The sequence below is a fragment of the Belonocnema kinseyi genome, chromosome 2 (genome assembly GCF_010883055.1).
Source record: "Belonocnema kinseyi isolate 2016_QV_RU_SX_M_011 chromosome 2, B_treatae_v1, whole genome shotgun sequence".
Taxonomy (NCBI): Eukaryota; Metazoa; Arthropoda; class Insecta; order Hymenoptera; family Cynipidae; genus Belonocnema; species Belonocnema kinseyi.
Genome location: NC_046658.1, coordinates 47,133,077 through 47,160,441, shown reverse-complemented (window position 1 = coordinate 47,160,441; position 27,365 = coordinate 47,133,077). Strand labels below are relative to the sequence as shown.

The following is a 27,365-nucleotide window of genomic DNA, read 5'->3' as shown; positions in this document are numbered from 1 at the left end:
AAGAAACACTCCAGAGTCCAGACGTATTAATTAAACGACTCATTTTCATCGCACGACAAAAACGTGAGTTTAACGCCCATCGCCAACTAATGCGATTCCCCGTTTGGCTTGATGTTGTTTGCGCTCAAGGGGAAGAAACCGGGGTCGTTCTACGAAGCGACCAATACCAACGCTGCAGGTACACGCCCGTTGGACGTTTAGTTCCACCAAACACGCCTACCTCGGGTCGATCACCCCCTCCAAGTCCTGGAGTCGGGGGTTTCTAGGGGGGGAGCTGGACTCCCCCACCAAGCCGGTTCGAACACTCGTTTAGCCGGTAATTTTCTCAAACACTACCAAGCCGTCAGGCCAGAAGCATCCGACCGATCTCGAAGCGGAGCTCGAATCACTTGCCGCGCGTTTGCCATTCCTGTTTTGACAGTGACGAGTGGATCCGTGTGATTTTTTATGACGAGTGAGTTCAACGTGAAGTTCAGTGTGTGTACAATTACTGGAATGATTTAAGATAACCCATTTCTGGAATTAAAAAATTATTAATTGAAACCAGTACGTGTGATCTTCAGGAATGAGGTTCTTATGACTGAGATTAAAACCCAAAAGTGATTTAATATCTACCCCCCTTGAACCCTGAATTTGAGTTTGGTAGTGATTAAACACCGTATAGAGATAATGACAATGTGACACGTTTAAGTGCTGTCGTTTTAGCGAGATTATCTTCTAAAAGAAATGAAAGAAGTGTAACAATAGACTCTTTAGCTGATGATTAATTGCCAAAGTGGAGTGATCAGTGTTTACAAACCGAGTTGTTTTGCCTTCAGTGATATACTAACCGACGGACTGCTATCGGTCGATACAGTTGAACATTCTCCTAATATCCATAGATCAAATAATACATCTTTAGTCTAGAATTAGCCAATGGCATCTATCAAGATGCAAGAGACTTAGGACCCAATTGTTCCGAACAGCTTCAAAATTCTTGAGAAGGGGTCTTTCTGGCAGAGCCTGGGCGTCACGCCACATACGATGATGCCGCTCGCGCCGACGCCAATTGTTCCTGTGCCTTCTAAGCCCAAAATCGGCTTCAGCATCGACTCCATCGTCGGTGGTGGTCGGGATGATCGACTGGACCGGCTGGAGCGAGTGGAGATAGAGCGCGATGATGGGAGTCCAATGGATATCGTCGAAGGTTCCTCTTCTCCAAGGAATCGACGGCTCAATGCGAGATCGCCTGGTGCTCACTCCGAAGAATCCGATAGGCCTCATTCTAGGAGTTCCTCGGTGGAGTCATACCCTAATTCCCGACGGACACCCTCGCACAATAGTCATCACCTCCATCATCACCATCATCACCTAACTCTCGCCAATCATCTGGATTACAGTAGAAACACCACACATAGTCACAGCGGAGGGTCCACGCCTAACAACAGTCCCAGTCCGCCACACAGGATATCCCATGGTGATTCTCCTGTTGGTTCACATCCCCAACCACCTCCGGGTGTCGTCAGACCTAGTCCAAATTACCTCGCACCGCCTCCTGGTGCAGCAACTGCTGCAGCAGTTGCCGCGGAGCAGCTCAAGTCTCTTTATGGAATACCTGGTCATGGTCCCACTGGGCCGCAATCGGGTCAGAACGAATACCATTCGCAACATTTGGCTCTAGCAGCGAATATTGCTGCAGCTCAGCATTTCCAAGCGGCGAATTTGGCCGTGGCCCTTCAGGCGCATCATGGTGGATCTCCACATGGACCTCCTCATGGACCTTATTCTCATGGAGGTGGACCTGGTGGACCTCATCCACCACCTCATCCACACCAACCTCCGAGGGATAGCTATCCCCTGTATCCGTGGTTGTTATCCAGGCACGGGAGGATCTTCCCTCATAGATTTCCTGGAGGTAAGACGATTTTTTGATTATCAGCTTCAGTGGGGTTCAAAATTCTTTGATTACAGAATTTCGGGATTTATAGTAAATGATGATGTAGGTCAGGATATGTATATAATAAGGAAGCTGTCTCTTTTGCCAGCAAGTTTATCAATAGTTTTTTTTATTTCTTCTTGTTAATTTGATAAACACTGTAAGTGAAATTGGTTCAGATAATTAGTAATGTATATATTATTATTCATATATTAATTATATATTAATGTATATATTGTAGAATTACATTTATAATAATATTTAATCTTACCTTATACATGTTTTTAATTGACCTACATCATTTCTAACAGTAGATATTCTTTCCATATATAATTTTCCGGCAACATTTTTTACCTTAGTGTCTTTTTGCTAGATGTACAGAACAAATATTATCTGATGTTTTAAATAATTAAATGAACCTTGAAAATATAATTCAGTTTATTTTACGGGAAGTTGTTTCTTCACATATAGTTATTCATTTAACTGAGGTCGTTCTGCGTCTTTATCAACGATTTCATAACCAACAACACAACAGTGTAATTTGTTATCGGCTTTTTTAAGTAATCGAGTGAAGTTCCTTCAACTTTTGTCGAATGATAAAAATTGCAAATAAATATTCTCCTGACGCATGCGCAAAAAGTCACAATTAATTTGAAATTATACATTTATTTCCTTATCCATGGACATACTGTAATTTTTAAACCATCATATATACTATTCGTTTGTATTCCTAATAGTATTTATTAGAATTTATTTCATATTTAAGGAACTAAATATACTTGAAGTGACAAATCGATCACATATTACCTACTTTAATCAACGGAATTTTGTTTCAATAGAGCAAATTTTTTCAAACTAAAAACGTGCTGCACAAAATTCATGCTAAAAAAACGTTGAACTGTTCAATAAACAAAAGATTTTTATTCCGATGTATATAGCAGATTAAGCAAGTTCCGTGATCCAGATTTTGTAATATGTTGTCCACATTGTAGTCAACATTATAAGCTTAGTATTAAATCATGCATTGATTTGAAAGAGTATTATTCAAAACAAAATGTGTGCGTCATTGAATAATCGCGTCTATTATCTACAGTGTTTCATTGCGATAAACAACTAATATGGATCGATGGCTTTCAGTTTCTCGCTTCCCTTATCAGTCACGTGGGATTTCCATTCTATCATTGTCACTAATAGTTAACTAATGAGCTCAGAGAGACACACCCCCACTGACAAGAAATAACCATCTGCAAAATAATCTCACAATTACGACTTTAAAAATATTTTAAGAGAGAAAGAAAAAAAAAGAAAAGAAGTTATACACAGCTAGCTCATTGTTCATTTAACTGTCTAGGAGCTTCTGAACCTTGAACTATAATGATAAAAGTATGCTTAAGAAATAATAAATTACGCTCTTTATAGAAGAATGAAAATTCTTCCATGCTCTAGAATCTAATTCATAAAAGGAAGAAACAGCTGCAGTTATATTTATGATACACCTCGCAGAATGCATAACATTACCTATGCCTTATTAGAACTTAAAATTACCAAATTTAATTCGTTCCTTGCAAATTAAACTCACTTTTGACATTATTAAGAGGAAAGAGATGTATATTAAATTTCCCGTACAAACATTAACTCGACAGTACATCTTTTTAAAATGTGAATCATGAATCTTTTTTAAGAAAATGAAAACAAGTTTTTATATAACAATTCTGGAAATATTCTGAAAGGAAGTATAACCCTAAGATAGTGAATCAATATGAAAGAAATGAGACAGGTTCTTAATAAATACTCCAAACAAGTTGCAGGAAAAGAAAGTGTTTTAAATCAAGAGGTTTCAACACACGGTCGCATTAGTTTTTCTTAATCACAGTTAAGTCAATAAATCCTCCTCTAGTACCTTTTCTTTTTCCCAAGAAAGGAAAACGTAATGCATTGTAGATTGTTTTCCTTGAAAATATTTTTTCCTTTTTTATGCAAAAGGTGTCCACTGGTGCATGCATTTTTACCAATAATAATGGGTGTTCAAGCTAGCTCAGATATCTGGAAAGTGAAATTACTGGAGCACTTTTTAGTTTCATTGGAGGTAACGAGGCGTCGAGGAGCTAATCTTCCTCCCATAGGGCATGAATTCCTAGTATAAACAGCCACCTTGACGATTGCAAATTAAATGTGCAATAGTCATCAAAATGCCTGAGGCAATTGTTACTACTTTTACGTGTTTCGATCGCCTTACTTATACGAGGTCAGCCTTGCGAGAGAACTTCTCATTTAGTGATCGATAGTTATCATAAATCTATCCCGGATCAACGTGTACCTTATAAACATTTACGGTATAACGAAGGTAGGGTATCATCCGGTAAAAATACGTACCTGGGATTCCCTTGTGAAACTATTTCCGACGGAAAAAATGCATTGATGCCATCTCTGTCGACGGATCTTGCCTACCAGGACAAATGTGAGTTTATGTATCAGTCGAAAAATTTCGCGCTAAATCCGATCGTCAAACGAAAATAAGAGGCGCTAATTTAATTGAGACTTTTTATATATTCTTTCAATAATTTAATTGCAACTTTTGATACTTTATATTTGATTAAGACCAATGTTCTATCGAAAAAGTCTTATTTTGCCTACAGGATCTATTTTGCATGTAATGAGCGATTAGTATGATTTACGAGTACCGCCTTCTTCCAGAAGGTTTTTAATTAATGATCGCCAATACAGACGAATGCTTTCTAGACGACAGGTTGATGTCGATTTATCTAGTAATTAGCGTATATCACTAACTACTTTTCTAATCGAAAACCAGTTTCTTTCTTTTTATCTTTTTCTATAAGTCCACTTTGATAAGGAAGGCGCGTAACTTTTTGATTTGTGTAGAAAAATAATATTGCTCCGATTGCTAATCAAGTACCAATTAAGGATAACAATTTTAATTAAAAAATGTTTCCCGTGGAATTAACTTCGCTATTTATAATTTAAATTATTCAGAAGTAGATGCTATTCTTTATTGTCAAGATATAGCTGATAACAGTTTGTTTGTTAATTTTCTTCAAAAGAATATGTTAAGCAGTTACCTTGATTCAAACGGAAGAAATGGATTCGTGAAACTAAATGCAACAGAAGTTACAAAAGGTGGTTAATCAACATTATTAAAGTACCATTTACCCTCGGACAGGCTCTACGGGGTGTCCTTTTTCGACATTGGTCGGCCCAGTTTTTTCGGTGGGTCGTCATCGTTCCACGCGTTCGTCACCTCCCGCTCTCTTGCTTTGTATTTAATGCCTATCCCCGAGCCCATTTTTCTGTCACCCAGTCTTTTTCTCTTTTTAGTTCGAATACCAGGGGGCTGGACGTTTTACAATTTTGTCGAGTGACTTCTTTATATGTTTTTCAATCTATGTCTGATGACAGCCTTTTATTCGGCTAACCGACATCTTCATAAAGCCCTCTGTGACAATTTGATTCGTTTCCCAAGCTCTCAGTGACATCGTTGACGTGCTTTAGACCAATTCAATAGACTTCGCAAAAAAATGGATGTTCCTCTTCATATATTTAAGTGGAAATCGGATAGGTTATTTTTCTGGGAATGATTCTCTTTGAATTTAAAGTGGGGTTTCTTTCATTAATATTTTTATATTGTGTAAAAGACACTTGAGATTTTTGGGAATCTTAACTTCGAAGATTTAAGTGATTTCATTGCATATTTATTAGTAAAACTTGTAGCATTATTATAGTCCTCGTGTTGTTTGAATGACTCATTATGTTATTAGCCACATGTGCGCTGGCAGTCTGCGCATGAACGCTCTAATGATCGTTATAAGCTGATTCGATTATGCTTTAAAGTTTAAACGGTCACCCTCGTAAAATGCTTATTTCACGAAAGGGTGACTCTAAAGACGCTTTCTTAAATGCTTTTCAGAATTGAACTGTATATTACTCACATAAAAACGTTTTTGTAGTTAGCAAAATTTCAAAGTTATTTGTCAAATTCTTTCTCGGAACACAGTGGTAACAATTTATAAACAATTTTCAGCGTTATTTTTCTAATTTGAACAACACGCAATATTATTTTACCATTCGCATAAATTGGAGTAAAGTTTCTCAAAGATGTATCGTAATAAATGTTCACATTCCGCATAAATTACGAAACGGAAGTAAGAGAAGTAAAAGTGGCAAATCAGATGTTGTGTGTATCCTGCTTATCCCTGAGTCTTAAGATTATTGCTTGCTTTTCAATATGCATTAGTGCAACTCGTACAGCAATTATGAAAGAATTATCAGACGGAAGGAGCAAACAAGTGAAATAAAACACGTACTTCGTTCGCAATAATTAAAAAGACATTAGGAACTGCGTTCAAGCTCTTGGTTATGATACCTCTAATTTGTTTGAAATTAAAAATGCACTTAATCCTCGCATGAAGCATCTTCTAACAAATATTAACGAGGCTTGATACATTTTTTTTAGATTTTTATGGTGTTTAGTCTTGTTTTTTTGGTAATTTCGAGTTGCCCTAGGCACATCAGCTGCAACGTTTCAGCGCAAGCCTCTCGTAATTACAGCTCGTCCTCGGAATAAGTCAAGGCGCTGCGCCCGAAGGCTAAGTCTAGGAAGCAGTGAGCTGCCTAGACGAGAATGCTCTGCAGGGAGCCTAATCTTTGAGAAACTCTCAGGATCTCTCATAATCGAGATCGTACTAGCATTACCTTCGAGAATCGAGAGAACCTCTCTGAGTATTCAGTATCTCGATTTATGCACCGTGATTGGCCGGTATTCGTGGGTAAATCTCAAATGGCCGCACACCCGATATCTATCTTGTACCACGTTCTTCCGCCATGCTTTTGCATTTACCTTCACAGTGTACCCTCCATACGTTGTTCTCTTGTTTCACAAAAGGGTTTAAACTGCCAGTGTATAGGGTTCAACAATTATTCGCGATCCGATTATTTTCTCGAGTTTAAGGTCCACCATGTAACGCGTTTACTGAGGTTGAAAATAGAAAATTGAGTATCTTGAAGACATACATCTTTTCAGATAAGGATTTAATAGATTCTTTGTTCAATTAGGTCTAAATATAGCTATAATATTAAATTGAAGAACTTGTTCAAAGTACAGTATATGAACAGATATTTCTACTCACAGAAATAAAACTATATTCATATTGCTAATTTAAAAAAAATTCTAAACCTGTATGTGTAGCGCTAAAATTGGATTTTGGATTTATATTTTAATTTTTTGAAAGTTTCTCTCCAATAGTCGTATAACATTTTATTGAGGGGAAAATAAAATTCATTATAATAAATTTATATATAAATATAAACATTTGAATACTTTTGCAAGGTTTTATCATTAATCTAGATACTTATTAACAATTAGTTTTATGGATTTAAGTTCAAAAACATTTTTTTATCTTCAGAACACTTTTATCTTAAGACACAAAAGTCTTGTCCTTAATTTTCCAGAATTTTAATTTAATAATCATTTAAAATATCATCGTATCTTATTATTCTGGGAACGTGAATTATTTCAATTTTGTAAAAATATGGTGTTTTCCCCTAAAAGTATTTTGTTTATTTACTTATTACAATGTATACTTTATAATAATTATTGAAATTATTATTGAAATTATATGATATTAAATTGAAACGAAAGAAGTATGTTTCCAAAAATCAGTGTGATAGACTGATTAGAGATAAATAAATCTTTTTTAATTTCAAGAAATAATGCAAAAAAACCTTAATATTTGCTACAATTAAAATTAAAAGGTTTCCTTCGTAAATTTTATTGTCAATTATACTCTGACCTCTCTAAAGTCTAAAAATCTATAATAAACTATGGAGCCCACTGACAGGGTATGCCATTTCAAGAAATTGGTTTGGGAAGCATGGAAATTTTACAACCGATAAAGCTTTTGATTTTGTAACAACTGATTTTTAAATTAAAAATGCGGAATTTGTTGGTCTCAGCAAGTGCAGGCATATAAAATTTTCCTTAAAGAGATTAAAACTGACACTTTCTACAAGTATCTAGTAAGCCTTTGGAGATAGGAAAAAATGTTTGACTAGTCACAAATAATTGTATTCGAACATAACAATATTTTGAGGATTTCCAATTAAATAACAATCTATGCAAAATTCATATTATTGAAATTTTTATGTTTTAACTATTATATACCAACTATGTGATTAATCTCAAGGTGTCAATTTATAATCCAACATATTTGAATCAAAATTTACGTTATAGGAATTAGTGTGCAGATGCAAGTTTTTTGATCGGCAATTATATTTTGCTAGAAAATCAAATTTCGGTCATTATTATGATTAATCATAATACAATTTTGCATCGAAAGAATTCACTTTTTAAGGAATTGAATAATAATGTATAAAACAATATATAAATTTTTTAGTTTATTTTTATAAATATCGGATAACTCAGAAATTTGTTGCAAAATTTCGCTCCATATAATGCAAAAAACACTGCTGAATTTTATATTTAGAATAATGTGTGCAGGATCATAAAAATGTTCATTATTTTAAAAATTATGCATAATCGCATATATAGCAGCATAATTTGCATCATTGATGAAATACCCTCTTATATATAAATGGCAACATACTTTTAAATTCGGCTAACTCAGCCTGTCTTTTCTTGAGTTCCAAAAAATAATGTTAAAATTTGTATTTTAATACGTATGTTAAACAAAGTTTTGAAATTATAAAGCTTCCTTTAAAACAAAGTTCAGAAAGCTTTGGAAAAGAGAAATTTTAATATACATTATATTAAGCACAGTCTCCCAGCATAAATATCGTAAATAATCTCTTATAATTAAGATCGAGTACAATAAAATAAATTTTTAGTTTAATTACAAAAAATTAAAATATTGATTATTTTTGCGTCTTTAAAAAAATAACGCCAGAGTACCACATTCATCTGAAAGAATGTCTTATTGGAAATTATCTCAATAAGTAAAGAAAAAATTTAAAATAATTTTTATCGTACTCCTTATCCACACAGAAAAAACTGAAGTTTCCATTGGAACCCATTTTTGGTTTCAAACGAGCTGTGACAAAAATGAACTCCACTTGCTGAAAAGGAACCCAAAACGATAAATGAGCTCTAAATGATACCATACTTGGGGTTCTAAAGGATGTCAATTGTAATTGAGCCTATTTCTAAATAAGCTATTTTTCGCTTTGCCCACTTGGATATTATGTACAATTAATAACATAATATTTACCGTAAAGCACACATATAATCCAACTCTGATGGACATAGCTTAATGGAGAGAATTAAAAAAATAATAATACCGCAATGAAAATAGATATAATGATTTTATCAACATTATTTGCAGGTTATGTAGCAAAGTTGTCAAGATAAAGGCATATTCATAGCAAGAAACTTTTCGTCTCAAGTCATCGCTGAAGTTCTAAATGATACCAACTTTTATTTGAGCCGCAATTTTAGTGAACCTCCAGTTTTTTCTGTGCATGCTTGGAATATTTCATATTGCATTGCCGCTAAATAAACTAAATATTTGATTTTTTGAAATCACTGTATCAGATTGAACAAAATAAGCACGATTTTTATTTGTTGATTAATTGAAATCCAAACAGATTGTTTATTAGAATAGATTGTCTTGTTTCATATTAAATAACATTTTCTGCTTTTGTGGCTTTTTTGCCGAAATTACAGTCATCGAGTCGTTATTCATAATACTTACAGGTGCCTTTATATAACGATTCGTTGCACTCGTGCATCAATTGTTGCATTAGACCATATAATAACGATTGCAGCCTTTAGGGCGAAGATGAGGAATGCATCCGTCCAGCCGTGAAAATACAATTTCACGGAGGAGGGTTTCTAATTCACTGGGGGCGTTCTAAGAATGAGAAAATTATCATATTTATTTATCCACTAGTAAGGAAAATGCTAGATACTAGATGATACATAATAGTACAAATAGAAAAAACTCACTTTCAAGATCCTGGAAGATTAACTTAATACATTATTTATTTCCTTCGACTATAATCGACGTCTTACAAATCTTTCACGTTCTTTGCCTCCGCTATAATACAAAAAAATGGATTTTTCCGAAAAATATAAATTAATTTGGAAATGCAGAGTGACCATACTGGGAAGCATTAGTTTAAATTTACATCGTTTTGTCAGTTTGTAAACGTCAAGTGCGTATAGCGAGTCACTCTTGTCTTTCCGCATTTCTTGCGTTTTTGTAGGTTAAAGGTTCGCAACTTTTCGTAGGTTAAAGGGAATTTAAAGTTCGGTATTTATGAAACCACTTGTACCCAGTCGGAATAAGTTACGAGCGTTAACCATGTCAGGAGACATGTCCGTTTAAAATACGGCGAGGTCGGCCACGTTTCGTTCGTGAATTTCACAACGTCCTGAAGTTACTATCTGCCGTAACGTCGTGGGACATCTTTAGGATATTCTTCCCTACCAATTTCAGGAACAAACTCCTTTGTTTAATTGCGCTACATCCGGGAACTTAATTGTTTTTTAGAAGTTTTTACGAGCACTTCATTACTATAAACAAAATCTTTACTTTTAATTAATGTTTACTAAAAGCATACACAACAGTGCTTTGAAATCTAAATAGAATATTAATTTCAAACTGTTTGTATTAATGAATTAAGAGTTAATTAAGTATGAAACTCATTTAGCTACGCAGTTTGATTATTTTTAATCGTCACTATTATTAACTGATAGAAAGCTTATAAGGAGTTACATTGAAACGCAATTTAATGTAGTAATGCGGCACTTATCGCAAATCGTAAAAGTGACATATGCAATGCAATATAGGCGCGCTAATAAATGATTTTTGATAAGACTTGCGCGGCAATGATCGGACTTACTCTGTCATCATGAATGATACTTCATCGCGATTTGGAGAGTTGAATCGAGATTCAATTCTCATTAATGCGCTTAATAAATGCCTCGTAATCATGCTAGGAATTTGTATAATATTCTCTCATGCAAGAATTGTAATGCAAACACTTTCAGGATGGTTAATGCGATACGAAAATCACTTCCACATACATTATTGATCGTTTTCGTGTCTCCCTTTATCGCATTGATTTAAAGCGTTCACGAGGTACCTTTATTAGCGAATGATTTACGGAAAATTAAAACTTTGACCTAAACATTTCCTGTTGCACCAACCTGCAGTTTTGCATCACTTTCATTCGTATAAGTGATAGAATAAGTAAATTGTTGGTATAAATATTTTTACATTTGAGAAGAGGATTTTTAAATTATTTATACTAAAGATTAGGTACCATATCTTTACATTTGTAAAGACTGTAGGAGATAATATATCGGTTGAGGCCTTCCGGTAAGTATCTGAAATGACTTCCGTCAGGCACGCGCTGTATCGGACGATCGGCAGGGACCTTCTACTGATGGAATACTCAATTAGCTTGCGCACGTACCTTTTCCTACTCCTTATTACATGCCAGAATGTAAGCACAGTGTAAAACATAAATATAATTGGAAATAGTTACTTAATATTAATATTAATTCACACAATTTTATATATACATATGCGCGGAACATACCAGTTACCGAAATGATTTTTAAAATTTTGTTTTCGATTAATCACAAATGTTTTTCCCAGATAAATTTTAATATTCGCAATCTACAAATTTTTATTTTTTTTTTCTTTAATTTTGTTCAGGTCCAGACATTCCAGGATTTTTGTTACAACCCTTCAGGAAGCCAAAGAGAATACGAACAGCTTTTAGTCCAAGCCAATTGCTGAAATTGGAGCATGCCTTTGAAAAGAATCACTACGTGGTTGGTGCAGAAAGGAAACAATTGGCTCAAGCACTCTCACTCACGGAAACACAGGTGAGAATTGAAAAATTTATCCATGCGAATATCTTGCACGACTCGGTGAATACCAAAAGTAAAGCTCTACTGACAATAGTAGCTATAACTTAGAAAAGGTGGTGTGATGTCGAGATTGTGGCGAATCATCACTTTTCTTCAAACTATTGTTGTAAGCATAACGAGTATATTGTCTGACTCCCAAGCAATTTAGTCATTAAATAATCATTAAACGGACCTGGATAAAATATTTGTTAATGATCCCTCAATTATAATAATGAGCAAAACACTGAGTCTTGAGAGAAGATAAATTTTTATTATAGTTTATAGTCTGTAATTAGCCATCACGTGAATCCTACAGCAAAATCTAAAAGATTTTCTTCATTTTTTGCAAAATGTTTGCTCAGTTGTTTATTGGTGGTACGATAAGAATAATAGAAGGAAACAAGAAGATTTGTGTATAATTGGCGTACACAACAGGAATTTAGATTTGAAATTGTAAATTCCTATTCTCGTAAGACTCATTGCACAATTGTTCCCGTTCTTTATGTTTCCGTACAAGTTATGCTATTGGCTGAAACTTATGGTGGTAAAGTACGTGAGAGGTATTCGGTTGATTCGCGTAATGTATTCGTTGTAATTGCGCGGCTAAACGTACGTAATTAGCTCTGTAACAAGGAACGGCGAGTCGCGTGTAAAGCCTCCGAGTTTTTACGAATCTTAACGAGCGAGTGTATCGTGAAGTTTACATTGAGTTCGGGAAAAGATAATGTTAGTAATTAGCCCATATATTCACATTCTACAGATAAGGTTAGAATTGAAAGTCTGGCCATTCAAAACAATTTGCATGATAATAATTTCTAATTGTGCATACATGTGCTCAGATATTAAAACACATTGCATTACAAACGAAGATCAATTTACTATAAACAAGCTGGAACTAAACTTTAGCTTAATGATCAATGAGATAATACTTAAGTTATAACTAATAAATAATGCAGGTGAAATAAATATTAAGAGACATAGCAATAAATTTTGATTGACTAATTTTCTACGACAGCGAGTTAATTGTTACGTACATCAGTTGACAATGTTCTTTTTCTTTCTATTGTCAGGTTTCTCCCAAGTAATTACACAAAATGTGAAAAATTGTCAGTAGATCACACTACGTAAATGCCAATTATTGAGGAAAATTTAAAACTTGTTAAAAAATTTTTAATGGCGGGAAGAAAGTGCAGAAATAAGGAAATAAACCAATTATTCAAAGTATAACATTGCAAAGACTGCACCGTTAAGCCTATAATTGCGATTTGTTTATGTACGAACGAAATAATCAGATTGGCTAGTGGATTTAAAGTTAAATATAGGAAAGATTAGGTATCAGAAATTGAATTGAAGTAGGCGTGTATGTGAAAAAAAATTATGGTGGTTTAAGCAGGCATAACAGCCTTTGTCGGTAATTAGCAGTTAAGCAGCAGGGAAAAAGCTTTATAGCGTTACGTTATTAAACGTGTGGAATCGGCTACTTACTGAACAAAAGATGCAAATTGAAAGATAATCTTCAATAGCCCCTAACAGATTGACAATAGCCGAGCGACAATACAAACCTATGAGATGTATGTGTTTCTCCCGCAGATTAAAGTATCGAGAGGCATAATGATGATTGCTGCAGCGATCCGTGAAAAATTGCTTCCAATTAATTTATCGTTGTTTTGGTTCGGTCACAAATCAAGAAATCGATTCGTGCTTGTTCAGAGAATGCACGTGTGCAAAGTCGTCATTTGTGAACTCAGATATTGTACTTCGGAAATGATTAGAAAGGATTTGACATATATCTTTAATTAGTGTTTATCCTATGAGTAATTGAGTATGCATAATTCTCCTATAGGTTATAAATTTCTACTTGCAGAAATACCAGCGAAATAAACATAGTGATTATAATTTCATAAAATATTGACGTTTTCCGACATAAAAAGAACATATTCGTAAGATTGTGAAGGTCTAAACAAATCTATGAAATATTACAATGTAATCATATTAGAAAAGTATTCACGTATCGAAAAAGTTACTAGTCATTGCAGATTTATGACTTTACGAAAAAGTCACTGGAAAGGTTAAAATTAAAATATCCAGCACTTTTTATTTCTCTAATCACTCTGTTTTATCTTACCGATATGTAGGAAGCCATGACGCTCGTTGTGAGAGAATCTGTCAGATCCTATCAGTTCTTCTTTGACGTCTCCTTGTGAAAAATTAATCCCTCAAACGTGGTTTTGCTTCATCTTGATTTGCATTCAATTTATGGAGTGACTCTAAGTTGATGAAAGAAAAACGTCTCTTAAGAGTTTTTTTTGCAAGAAAATGAAACTTTGAGCAAGCAGATTTGAAATTTAAGCAAATACATTGCGTGCATAGATTACTTTTTGCTGATGACTAAAAGAGTGCAAAAACGTCGGATTAATTAACATGGCTGATTGCTCGACATTGTGGAGATGGTACTGCGCGAAGTATCTACATATAGGTGCGTTGCATACCTGGTCGATACTAAATGCACGCAGACTTATTTAAGCATGGATATGCATTTGTGTGATCATGCACGGATGCAAGGAGTATACATTAGTGCAGGTGGTGCTGAGACGCTAAGCGTAAATCAGCTGGTCGTTTCATGTGTAAGTACCTACGAAATAATCGCTCTCTCGACGCATACGCCTTGACTTGCACGATGTGTATGTATGGACGAATACTTACACGGTGGCAAGTACTTACCTGCGTGACACGGACAGTCGGCGTGTAAATCAGACGCTTAATCGCTTCTTATCGCCGTACGACTGACAGAAATGTCTTTTCGCGTTGTCCGGCCATGCGAAGACAATGCAGTCGACGAACGCAAATTGTTATGACCACAACTCTTCCAGACTGACGAATGATCCACTCTAACTGGCTAATAATCGATGACGGGTCATCTGGACCCTAAGTCCTGGACCACCTGTAATAATGGACCTACACCTTTGCTTCTTCGACCACACATGTACTGAACAATTTCGCTTTGTTGGACTCAAGATTGTGTAATTCATTTGAAAATATTACTTTGCTGTTGTGTAGTGTTCAAAATGTAAAGAATAAGTTTTGTTTGTTTTTAAGTTCATGGTGGCAAATGTTATATAAAACTACAAACTCATTTGAGAAGGTTTAGTAACTGTCTTATGAACTATGATCTGTGCAAGAAGAAAATATATTTAAACCACGGTGTTTTAAGTTTAAATTAGATTTGACTTGCAGTGAGATTTTTTATGGATTATATTAGTCTGTATTTCGTGAAAATTCTAAGACAAAAATTAAAATAGTCGATGATGTGTTCCTTTGGTGAAATTGTTTTTTGCGCTTAGATAATGAAGAATGACAAAGTTACCTGAATAGCACTATATTATAGAAATGTATAGAATATATAGCACTATATTAAAGAAAATAATATAAGAAAAAGCTAAATCACATCCATTATGTGCTTTTAGCCAAATTTTTTCACTTCAAACACGAAAATCTAAAATAGTAGACTTTGGTTGAGGACCATAATTAGTGACAAAAATCAAGAAATAAACTTTTCATCAATATTTAACATGCCCTTTAAAGCTATTTTTGTTTTGTTTTAATTAACGAAGTGTCTCGTCGTCCCGAATATTTGAGACGACTAGTCCATCTCCTTTTTAACTACCCTCAATTCTTCGGACGATTAATACAGTCTGTAATTAAACAAAAAATTCTTTTTTTTCAAGGGTCCAAATTTTGATTTTAAAATTGGATGCAAAAAATATTGAGCCTTATTTACCGTCCATTTCTGCTTACTCTTATAGACAAATTTTTTCATTTCGCTGTAAGGCTACGGCAAAGTTGACTTTTTCCAAGAAGGAATTGAACAATTGTTTTAATTTCCATTTCAAAATATTCCTAGAATGCGAAAAAATATATAATGAATTGTCTTTAAATGTGAAAAGAATTTACATTCACAATGTCATTTAAGGAATTTTTTATTCTAAACACAATAATCGACATTTCTAAAAGGGCCCAAGAACTTTATTTTAATCTCAAGCTGCTCATTTGACAGCAGAAAATAATAATCGATAAAAGAAGTGCATTTTTTTTACATTGATTACCCAAAGTCCTATTTGTGTAAAAAAGGGATTGAAAATTGCTCTACATTTCATTTCATGTCCTTTAATTTAAATATTTTATCTCATATCAAACACAAAAGTCCATTGTTTTAAAAACTAGCCTATTAAAAAAAGTCATGAAGTAATAAGAGATCCATGGAAAAAAATTATTAGTAACATTTCCTCGTGCAAGTATTTCTGTTCTGGTATAAATTAAACACAAAGTCAACTTTTTCTAAAGAGTACCTGGCAGCTTTTTTCATTTTCGTCTTAAAATGTTCGCAAAATGCCATAATAAAAAATACGTTGGCATTCAACTTTTATTTAAACATAATTTAGTCGTAACCTAAAATACATTTATTACTAGATAAAAAACGAATAATACAATTGCATGAGAACGACCAACTAGAACATTTGAATGTTGCGGGTAATTGAAAATAATGTGTGATAAAATGTACACTTATCAATAAAGAAATTGCATTATGAGGGCGTATGTGTTTCACGATTCTCACGCAATGTAATAAATTACAATGATTTGCTTTAAATTAATGTGTACTCGTGCAATGTGCTATTACATTCACAATCACAATATGAAGATATACATGAAGATAGAGATGCAAAAACATGAACATTAATATAATGAGAACTTGCGTGGAAATGATTAGCAGTATAATTAAATTATCCTATTTAATACTTATAACTCACTTTTTGAATTTATTCAGTGAAATTTCCTTCTGCTATATACATTAAAGAAAAAATTTCTCTCACGTTTTCCAATAATATTTCATGTCTTCATTCAGTGAATTTGCATGAATTTGCAACCAGCACTAAATAAACTACAGCCTACAGTAAATATGGATGACTTATTTCGTCAGCTAGTACGTTTATTACGGTGTCATAATCTACTCTCATGTCATACTATTACGGATATTTACCCAACCCAAACTTCTTAGACGTAATATAGTATAGGCCAGTTTCTGTCGAGCCTAGGGTTTACCACGTTTTATGACAACTTGTACAACGTTCAAGTTTTCGGTATTAGCATAAAGACATATTCAGTGGCATACTATACATTGCCATGACATATTTTTATCGTTTCAAACTGGACCATACCAGATTATTAAACCTGCCTAGGTTAATGCAATCGTAAAGAAAAAATTCAGATAGCAGGCATCTCATTTCTCTACAAAACTGACTCTAAAAAACTCACTTCACAAGCTGACATTGATACGAGATATACGAAAAACTTAATTCATTATTCTAAACATTTATTGCAACTCTTCCATGCAGTTTTTATTTAATTTTTGCAATTGAAAAATTTCAATAATGTATAAACAAGCCCACACTTGGTGGGCAAAGCGGTAGACGTAAAGTAAGATGCCTCTTTCTATGCTAAAATGTCTGCGAGTGAGGAATAAATTTCATCGTGGGCATCGGGGGAGATCTGCGCACGAGATTTTTCATAATAAGGGGAATCGTAAATGTTCTCTCGCGCCAACTGGTGAACCTCATAGCGCATTACATTGCTCTGACCGGTAATGGAGAAGTTTACATATTATGCAGGCCGCGTACAATTCTCTATGCATAATGAGGCGCGTTGTCGACGGACTGAGAATAAAGCATTGCGAATTCGCTGTCATCCATCTGTTCAAGTGTACGCGCGTTCTTCCTGGCTTGAAGCATAGAATTTGGCATACAAGGAATAAAAAGATTGACTAGAGACAATAAGATGCTGCATAAACTTCGTGACAGCTCACGCTTCGGTTTTTACATCCCTGTTTATATAATACGAATACCCTCAATGCGCTACTTATTATCGATGAATTACCTTAACCTTTTTCTTCAGTTTATGATAATCAACTTTTCTTGAGTCGGTAAACAAATATTTACAAATATTGTTGTAAAAAAATCATAGTCAAGAGAATGTCATAAAAAGTGTAAGAATATAAAGAAACCATAGAAACTTTAACGACCAACTCGAAAGAATAATGCATGTAAACCAAGTTTTATCGGCAAAAACTTGACAGCATACGTACTGCAATAGGTGCAAATTAATTCTTCTTTTAGTGAAATGAGCACCTAATAATCATGAGCGTTAACTATCTAGAATGGTGATAAACATGTTAATATTTCTGGCACATTTTGCTTTTGTTATACCGGCATTTTACACTTAACTTTATGCAGTATGCATATTTTATTCTCGTTATCACTTTTAATCAAAGTTTAATATCTCGGATCTATGTTTGTCTATTAACGTTTTCTTATATTTTCCAGCGAGTTCTTATTTAAATTTTAAATTATAGATAAAAAAATCGCTCAAATGTAAACAAGTTCTACCTAATTGAGGCTTTTTAGGACGACTCTTATAAGTTAATAACAGTTTATGGAAGTAATTACTTACAACTTTGCTCAGCTTCACTGACAGAAAATAAACTTATACATTCAGAATGGGAAGCTCACGCATTCCTTATTCACGTGAACAAAGGTTAAGTAGAAAAAGTACTTGTCGCATTCCTGCGTACTCTGTAATAACTCTCAAGTTCTATTGGTGGATTCTGACTTCTTTGAAACGACAGAAGAATTACCTGTTGCTGATGCATAGCAAATGTTCAATTCTGGAGCTATTACTTTACTCTCATCCAAATTACACTTTCAGTTCGTTTTCCTTGACTTATCTTGCTTTCAGGTATACGATTCCCCCTTTGGAAAATTATTTGAGCTAATAATGCTTCGCTTGAATAGTTTTAACATATTTTTTTCACGTCACATAATTATCGCTGGAGCAGTAGTATAATTTCTGCAAATTGTTTCTTATTGTGTCTCTGAACGAGAAAAATAAAGTTTTTGTTGTCTCTTAACTCTAATATAAATAACGTTTCACTACATAAATAATTCTGATTCAAAATTAGCAAGTTTGTACGAGAGGATTTTGTTAAAACCAAATAAAGCCTGCTTGAACTGTAATTTAGGATGTAATTCTAGTTTTGTCAAGAGAATCTTTTGTGATTCAAAAGGATGTTTCTCTGACGGTTCAGAATCCCCTTAATTTCCATCGAAAAATATTGAATGGAAGTGAAAAAATTATAATCAATATATAGAGCTGTGATAATAATTGTAATAATATTTATCATGTCCTTTAAAGATTTTTTTTCATTTTGTATCAACAACGCACCATGATAAATAACGAAATTTAGATTCTATTGATTAAATAAAAAATTTCATCTTCTATTAATCAAATAAAAAGTTAAGCCTTATTCACCATATACTCTATTAAAATAGTAAAGAGATCCTTGAAAGCCATATTCATAGTTAGATAAAACATGAAAAAACTTTAGGAAATATTTAGTATGTTCTTGGCGAATTGTTTTTCTTCGTGTTAGTTAGATAAAAATAAGCTTTCCGTCATCTGCTGACTCAACGTTAAATAATGTCTGGTCACATTTTTCGTTTCGGATTATAGTATAGAAAATAATGTTAAGAAATAGTATTTTGAATTTATACATGGCAATGTTTCTTTAATGAAGTGAAGAACCCAGAACTTATTATTTAGCTTCTGTGTTATGAATCTTGTGGGCAGTTAAAATGCCATCAAAATTTCCTTGTATATTTCATCTCTTAAAGTAGCAGGTTTTTATTTCTTTTATTTCAGTTAAATGTTCACGTTTGTCGTATGTTGTGAGCATAATGCGTTACCTACACCTTGTAGACTCTGCGATCTTGGTAACATAAGAACCTCTTGAACTCGGAGTACAGTGGATGTGATAAAGTACACCTACGAGATTTACAGAGTTGACTTCTAAGCTACAAATCCTTAAAATGGAATGTCATTATAAACTCAAAACCATGATTAAAGAAATACTTAAGTGCATTTAAAAAAATGAATAAATATGCTTATAAGTTGTTAATACAGAGAAAATAGAAAAAGAAATATAAAAATGGTATTTTTGGAGGCCGTTGACGTTAATTCTGCCCAAAAAAACAACATTTCCTATCAAATGTTTCCCTGTATATGAGAATCCAGCTTGACGCGTTATGAGCAGCAAAAATCGAAAAATAATATCTCCAGTTTATTTAGCGTACGATGGGGCTATCGTCAGGGGATTAAAAATAATGTTTCGAGCGTGACCGGTGGACATAGAGGGGATTAAACGCCGCCTCTGGCCTGACTTCCTATTGGGCAGAATTTCAGTTATGGGTGATCCAAATCAAACATAAAACATTTCTCACATTTTTGTTAGTTTATCTGATTCAGCATACAAATATAATCATCCTAGATCAGGAATTTTTTAGAAACTATTTTAATTCACTCTGAAATGTCGTATAATATATCTATATATGCAGCTTCTTAGTAATGCGGCGCTATACTTCCTTGTAATTGATTCATCTTCTATTTTGAGTCATCCTATAAGTATAGGTGTATATCTTTGACAAATCGATATGATGGTTTTACATAATGAGTATCGAATATTAATATCTGAGGCACGTTGGTGCAATGTATACATATAAGTTACGTGCTTAGATGAATAATGAAACGCCTGGCGGTGTAATCCTGATGTGCATTGGCAATCGCAGAATCAATTAATCCGGATTATTAATTAATATTCTAATTACGTGAGCAGCTAGCGTCCGACTTGAGATCATATTACGTCGTTGCGAGAGCGAGCGAGAGAGGGTTATAAAAAGAATTGAAATAGTAGGAAATGGTGAAAAAGAATGAGGAGAGGGGATCTGACGAGAGAGGTCTAATCTATTGAAGGCTTTATGTCCCCTGTTAAATATAATTACGTTTATTGCCGCCTGCCACGGATTGGCTTGCCTTTCATGTTTTTACGACCACAGGAAATTGGATATTCGCTAATGGAAATTAATATCGGACCGGTGCCTCGCGGATTCTGCTCGAGTGCTCCTGCATTTTATGCCGATTACAACATGGACAATATCTCACGTTACAATCAAATCGGTATTGCTTTCGCCTTTAAACCAACCCCTTTCTGACCACTTTTTCATTTTTGACTTTAGAACATACTATTTCATCACCGCTTGTTTCGTGTTGATTAAAACAGAGGTTCTTCATTTACTTCTCAATAAATTGTTCAAACAATTATCAGGGTAGCAAGAATTAGGTTAGCCCATGTTCCTTTCTATTTCAATATTAAGTTCGTGAACTGAGATATAAAAGAAAATGATTTTCGGAATTGAAAATTTCCTGAGAAATGTATAATGTCTTAATTAAAATAAGCTTTAATTGATTAAATTGGAATACACTTTTACGATGTATTGCTTCGTTTCAACAAATGGTCTCACACGGTTGGTTGTCCGATTCCGCATTTGCTCACGTATTGATAGATAGGATGTTTAAAAATAGTGGTACCAAGTGCGCATGCAGGTATAGAATTGAGCAGAGGGCAATATAAGTGGGTAGAAAATGTGTACGACTGTCACACCGTTTACGTATATGGCGGTCACCTGTCACTTACGCGTTCCAGAAGCAGCTTCAATTACGTACCTATTTATGTGTAACTCCATTTGCGTACACCGTACTTTCGTACGTGCCGCTTTGAGTGAACGAAGGAGATATACCTACATACGTATGAACCTGCTCGAGCTCATTATCTCACCTTTGCAATCACTCCTTGCGATACCGCTCGTTCTCTTCACGAGAGTTTCAGTTCTAGGATGCTGATTATCCCGAAACGATATGCCCACTTCAGGCGCGAAAACTCCCCTGAGCTTTGAATTAACGAATCGGAAAGTTTATCTAGATTTCTTATTCAGCTGGAGCATGATAGATTCGATTCAACTTGTTGATGAAGAAGATATAAGAGAATAGTGATTTATAGTTATACCAGTATGGTATTTATTTATATTAGTAAGTTAATAATATGGAAGTGTCTTATTGTCCAGCAATTCAAGATAAGTAGACAAATATTTTTCATAAGTTTGGCTAGTTTTTTTGCAATTTTGGGATAGCTAGTTCATCCCTTTGTTCAGCTTCACCTATTTTTGGGACTAGACGCAGCCAGGTAATATTTTTCTTTCTCAGAGTGATGTTCCGTTGTGCATTGAAACTAGAAATTAATAGCCAATACAGCAAAACGTCCTCTTCTGAAAAAAGAATATTTCTTAACAGAAGTGAAATTCACTCTTAAAATTATGGTTAATATGATTTTCATTTGTTTAAAAAAGATTTTTTTTGTATCAAACATCCATCAGAGACAAACTTCATACAGTCTTGCAGCGAAATAATTTTATTAGTTTGTTTGAAATGATTTAAAACATTATAAAGAAATGTACATTTTTTGTCGTTTTTATGAAAGAAATATTTTCACTTTCAGTAAATGCGGCATGATAAATGTTATAATAATTTCTCCATTCATTATCTGCAAATAAAATTATAATTTATTATACTAATTTATTGTAAAAAATAACAACATATTTTCCGTTTCACTGAACATCCAATTGATTATGAATATAAATTGACTTATCAATCCAAAGTAATTTGTTACTTGAAATTAATTATTCCCCACATACAATAACAGCATTCTATATATTTGATTTTCATTTTGTTTTTTAAAGAAAATTTTATGATAAGATCACGGAGAAAGAATACGGATTCAAAATCTATATTTTAGTGCATGAAATAAAGTATTGAATGTAAGCAAATTAGATTGAATATTAAAAGTTTAGGAATTTCTTTTTATGATAAAATTCTAGGCCCGAGTGTCAGGCTTACTTAAAATTATATCAACACGAAAATTCGGCTGAAAAACAACTAATAAAAATTCTCAAACTAAATTCTGAACTAAAAATAAAATTGGAATTTACTACTTGTCACATAAAAATTTCAATTTATTTTCTCGTTTCACAGTATTGATTTTTTCGCTTCGACCCTTTTCTTTCCTGTTTGTACAATGACGCTGGAAGCGGCAATTTCGAAATAAAAAAAGAACATTGCTCTCCACGCGTTCACAGCCCCCACAGCATGGCGAGATTGTGTGTAAATCCAAGAGCTGGAGTATGGAGCGATCATGGCACTATCTCGGAATCGCGATGTCGGGGATAGCTGCAGCATCCGGGAATGGAGAAGTGAGCCAATCGCAGGCCAGGGCGAACCAGGTCTCCATGGCAACCCGCGGCGCAGAGGGTGATTACCAAATGGGGTAACTCGATTAAACGAGGCGGAATTTCCTACTGCAACGCCGTTCTCGGAAGAGTATGGGGAGGGACAAGAATGTTGGGGTGGGGTACGAAACGACACGGTGGTAAAAAGGGGTTGTTCTATTTGCCCTCTTAATCACCCGATAAGTGCCCTGCTGCTTCTCTTGCTTTGCCGAAGGGGAAACGTCTAGTGTACCTACAAATATCCGATCAATTGTGGACACGTGTGCATGTTCGTTTACGGGATTGATTTAATGTTTAGAATAACAGTAGCAATTCCTGCTTTTCCAAATTCTTAATTAATTGTAAACATGCTATTTAATTTTTCGTTAAATCAATACATATAAAATCACTCAGTAATTATAAGATGAAATTACAGAGTATGAAAGAGATATTTTGCAACATAATGCACCGTTTTTATGATATGTGTCACTAAGAATATTTGCATGATTGTTTTTAAACTACTTTGTATGTCATGTGAAAAAAGAAGATATAAATGATCTTGACACGTGGTTTCTTAATGATTTTAAAATACTTTTTTACATGTCAGAAAGAAGCAAAGTATAGAGTTCACTTGGGAAATTAAAGACAAAGTAGAGACTTATTGCGTCAACATTATTCAAATTATGCACTGAGAAAACTATATCGCATGAATTACAATATATACCGTAATTCCTGCACTATATATCTTAATTATCGCATTATAATAGCGCAAAATCGTTATATCGTACATTGCAAGTTTTTACATTATATACCGCATACAATCTATAACGTAAGAATTTAAGTTTATTACGCTATCACATTGTGTTTCTTGTTTTGTGATCTCGCGAGGGTTCGAGTAGTCAGCAAGCGATCACAGAAAAAATTAAAGATAAAGTTTACATCGATTCCAGGTGAAAGATTCACCGGAACAAAAATTAATCTTGCCTGATAAACTTGACATGAATCGAAGATAATTTCCGATTTTTAACCTTGCCTGGATAATCTTTCATCTCATAATCACTCCAGTTTTATTCCAGGTGTAGCGACAATTACGACGCCAGCACTATCCAGCGTCGTTTCACTTAATTAAATTTGAGAGAAATGTGGATTCCCACCTGTCAGTTACATTTTGCGCTTTTGCTAAATAATATCCTAACCTCAGTGAAACTTTCGCCGAAATATGTTTAATCATTAACCGTTGCAGGTTTTACCTGCAGTAAATTTTTACTTTTTTTGTGATTGTTTTAAATCTGGTGTCCCGATTTATAGCTCGAACTCACTCCTACTCTGGCTTTTTCCCATTGCTGCTAAGGATGCTGTAGCAGACGACAGCAACAAAATTTTACTTCATTTTTTTATCTGATATTAGTGCATTATAATATCGTAGAAAGCTCCGGGACCTAATTGCACGTCATCATATTGCGCTTTCTTGCAATATAGAGGTTTTGCGATATCATTGTGCGATATCTTTTTCTCCGTGTGGGTTAGTGGAAAATTGTATAGTAATTTGTCACAGTTGTTAGATGAGTCCACTGCAGGAAGATTAATCCCAATACATATAATGTAATAATAAAATTAAAACCAAAATATTTACTGAGATAATAATAGCCTGAAAATCAGAGCATTTGATTTGGATCGAAATTCCATTTAAAGCATTTAAGTACTACAGAGACAAGTTTCAAAATTGCATTCAATTTCCCTTTCTGTCGGAAAAATATCAACAAGGAGAGGATGAAGTCCACAATGGTGTGAATGAAAGCGCAACGTGTGATGGACGCTAATCCTAGGCTTGTCAAAACCACGTTGATCGGGGTTAGAGGAACGTGAAATTCGATCGAAAACGATCCCCTAATCTACGCTTTTGAGCGTATCGAGGACAATGTTGATATTCCGCATTGATACTCATAAAATGAGCTACCCACGAATTTTTTCTACCCTTTCTCACAGACTGTTATAGTCCGTAGATTCGCGTACCGACGGATGGTGTCTGAGCAGAGTGTGCACGATTTTCAGTAGTCAATTCGGTGACAATGGGACGAGATATGGCGTTGGAAAAGGAGAATAGACACTCACCCTTTACTAGGGGTTCCGATTCCAATGGGACGGCCCATTGTAACCGGATACTCGTTTTAGGGATGGATCCCTACTTTGGTTTCTCAAACGTTTGGGATCGAAGGGAAGCTTTAACTAGTTGCCACTTAATTTGGTGACCCCAGCTTTGTGGGAGGGGGATATCGAGCACATCAGAACCGGATTGGTACGCAGTACGTGATCGATCGAGGGTGAGATATAGTGAACGCTTAAGCACACAATGCATAAGGGGATCTGAAAATGGCGAAGGTTTAGATATTACTTCAGCATAATACTGTGGATGCCCAAGACAAATACAGGCTGATTAATCCCGACCGTTTATTTTTTTTACACTGAGAATTTAATTGATTGAAAGTAGTTCTAATTACCTATACTTAAGAAAATGAAAATGTCTATTTGTACCGCAACTTCGGTACTCATAGTCACGGCCTAAAAAACTGTTGTATTCTAGAATTAAATAGATTTTTTTCTTTAATGTTGCAGGTAAAAGTCTGGTTCCAAAATCGACGAACAAAGCACAAACGAATGCAGCAGGAGGAAGAGGCGAAGGCTCAGCAGCAATCAGGAGGAAACAGTAATAACAACGGCAACAAGAATACCCACCATGTAAGTAAATGGCAGCAGGAAACAGGCGACTATCATCCCGAGGAGGATGAAGAAGAGCACATAGATCCGGAAGCTGATGAATGCTCCAGCGGATCCGAGGCGTAGCTAGACGTTCTCTGCCTGGACTAAAAGCCAGGAAATGGAAAAGACTACAAGCTTCCAACGACAGAAGCTTTTCTTTAATAATTCTGGATCGGGGTTTAGAGATGAATCCCAAAAATTTTCGTAATGAATTATTCCTCTTCTTCTGTGAGACGTTACAGAGAGTAGGGGAGGGCTATGAAGGAAATGAGTCTTCGATAGTTTCGCATAAACTTTCTCATATCGGATGTCAGTTAATGGAAGTATTGTCTGCCGAAGATGTCAGACGTTAAGAAGTGGTCGCATTTCCGACCGGAATTAAGGGAATGAGAGAGGAGAAAGTCCGCCGCACAAGGAAGATTTTAGGCGGTTTGAGCCTTGCTCTAGATTCTAGATAACTCTGTCCAACGAGAAAATAATTAAAAGATGGACCGACTTACGTCCAGTTTGTGCAGCCTGTCATAAATAATAGAAAAGAAGCAGGTGCCTCTTTTTTATACGATCTTTTATTAAGTAAAATTGACGCGCACGGTCCCTAAAGTGACAAAAAATTTTAATGCCTGCTTCAACATTGGATATTTGGACCTATATGCAACTCCTTCCTTGGCATTATCTCCGCCCAAATACATAAAGGTGCTTGACCGTTGGTTATTCTCTCGTTATAGGTATCTAGGGAAAGAATTTCTTAAAGAGAAATTTCTGCTGCAAAATTTACCCCCGGAGATGATTAAATTGAGAAATTAGAAAGTTAAGAGGGGTATGCTTCCAAAGATTAGGACGCATTCTATGATCGGTTATGTATATATACCTGATATATGTACATATATCTTGCCATAAGTAACTCGCCATAAAACTATTCGAGTACGGACAGGTACCTGTACATATAATAGACACTAAACGCGCCAGTTACGCGAAACGCGAATGAATGATGTATCGTCATGTCGACTTGTAAATAGTAATACCAGGAACAAAAGAGGAAGAAGTTTAGGAGTTAGTAAAGATAAAGCAGTGAGTGCCAAACTTGATATTTTAAACCCAGTGTAACGCGATGTATTTACATTTAAGTCGTTGTTCTCGACGAACAGCAGTATTCCTTTGTCAATCGATGTTCAAATTGTACTGACAAGTTTTATTAAATTATTAAAAGAATCGATTTCGAATCTGCATCCTGCGAAAGGGGAATTTATACTTCAACATTCTGCTTGAATGTAAAGCTCTATTGAATGTATTTATTTATCAACGAATCAAAAGGTACTAGTTCTTTTTTTAATGTCGACAGACTGGAGGTAGATAAGTAAAGAATACTATACCGTACTAGAACCTCTTATTATTATAAAATATTTGACCAGAAGGTCACGACTTTCGCAAGTAGCTCTTTCGGAATTGCGACTTAATGCTTGTATATAATATGTAAATATAAAATTGTGATTTCTCTCGACGTACTCGAGGCATAGAACTGTACGATAATATCAAGAGACTCAGTTCGTGTTCTAATGATAGAGCGAAATAAATTATATCACCTCTCCAAGATATTTACGAT

The 27,365-nt window shown here is 34.6% G+C and overlaps 1 protein-coding gene across 1 annotated transcript; it reads left to right on the top strand.

Moving 5' to 3' along the window:
- The first annotated feature begins 352 nt into the window (after positions 1–352).
- LOC117168095 (homeotic protein empty spiracles-like) lies at positions 353–27,357 on the top strand. Its single transcript, XM_033353462.1, has 3 exons — positions 353–1,894; positions 11,611–11,783; positions 25,622–27,357. Exons 1-3 carry the CDS (start codon positions 1,024–1,026, stop codon positions 25,847–25,849), a joined length of 1,272 nt encoding a protein of 423 aa, XP_033209353.1. The 5' UTR covers positions 353–1,023; the 3' UTR covers positions 25,850–27,357.
- The last annotated feature ends 8 nt before the right edge of the window (positions 27,358–27,365 follow it).

What these genes read in the sequence shown, in the direction of transcription:
- LOC117168095 (XM_033353462.1), top strand. Translation starts at nt 1,024, where the DNA reads ATGATGCCGCTCGCGCCGACGCCAATTGTTCCTGTGCCTTCTAAGCCC. An exon ending in CCCTCATAGATTTCCTGGAG is followed by an intron (nt 1,895 to 11,610) that starts GTAAGACGATTT and finishes AATTTTGTTCAG; the next exon opens with GTCCAGACATTCCAGGATTT. An exon ending in TCTCACTCACGGAAACACAG is followed by an intron (nt 11,784 to 25,621) that starts GTGAGAATTGAA and finishes TTAATGTTGCAG; the next exon opens with GTAAAAGTCTGGTTCCAAAA.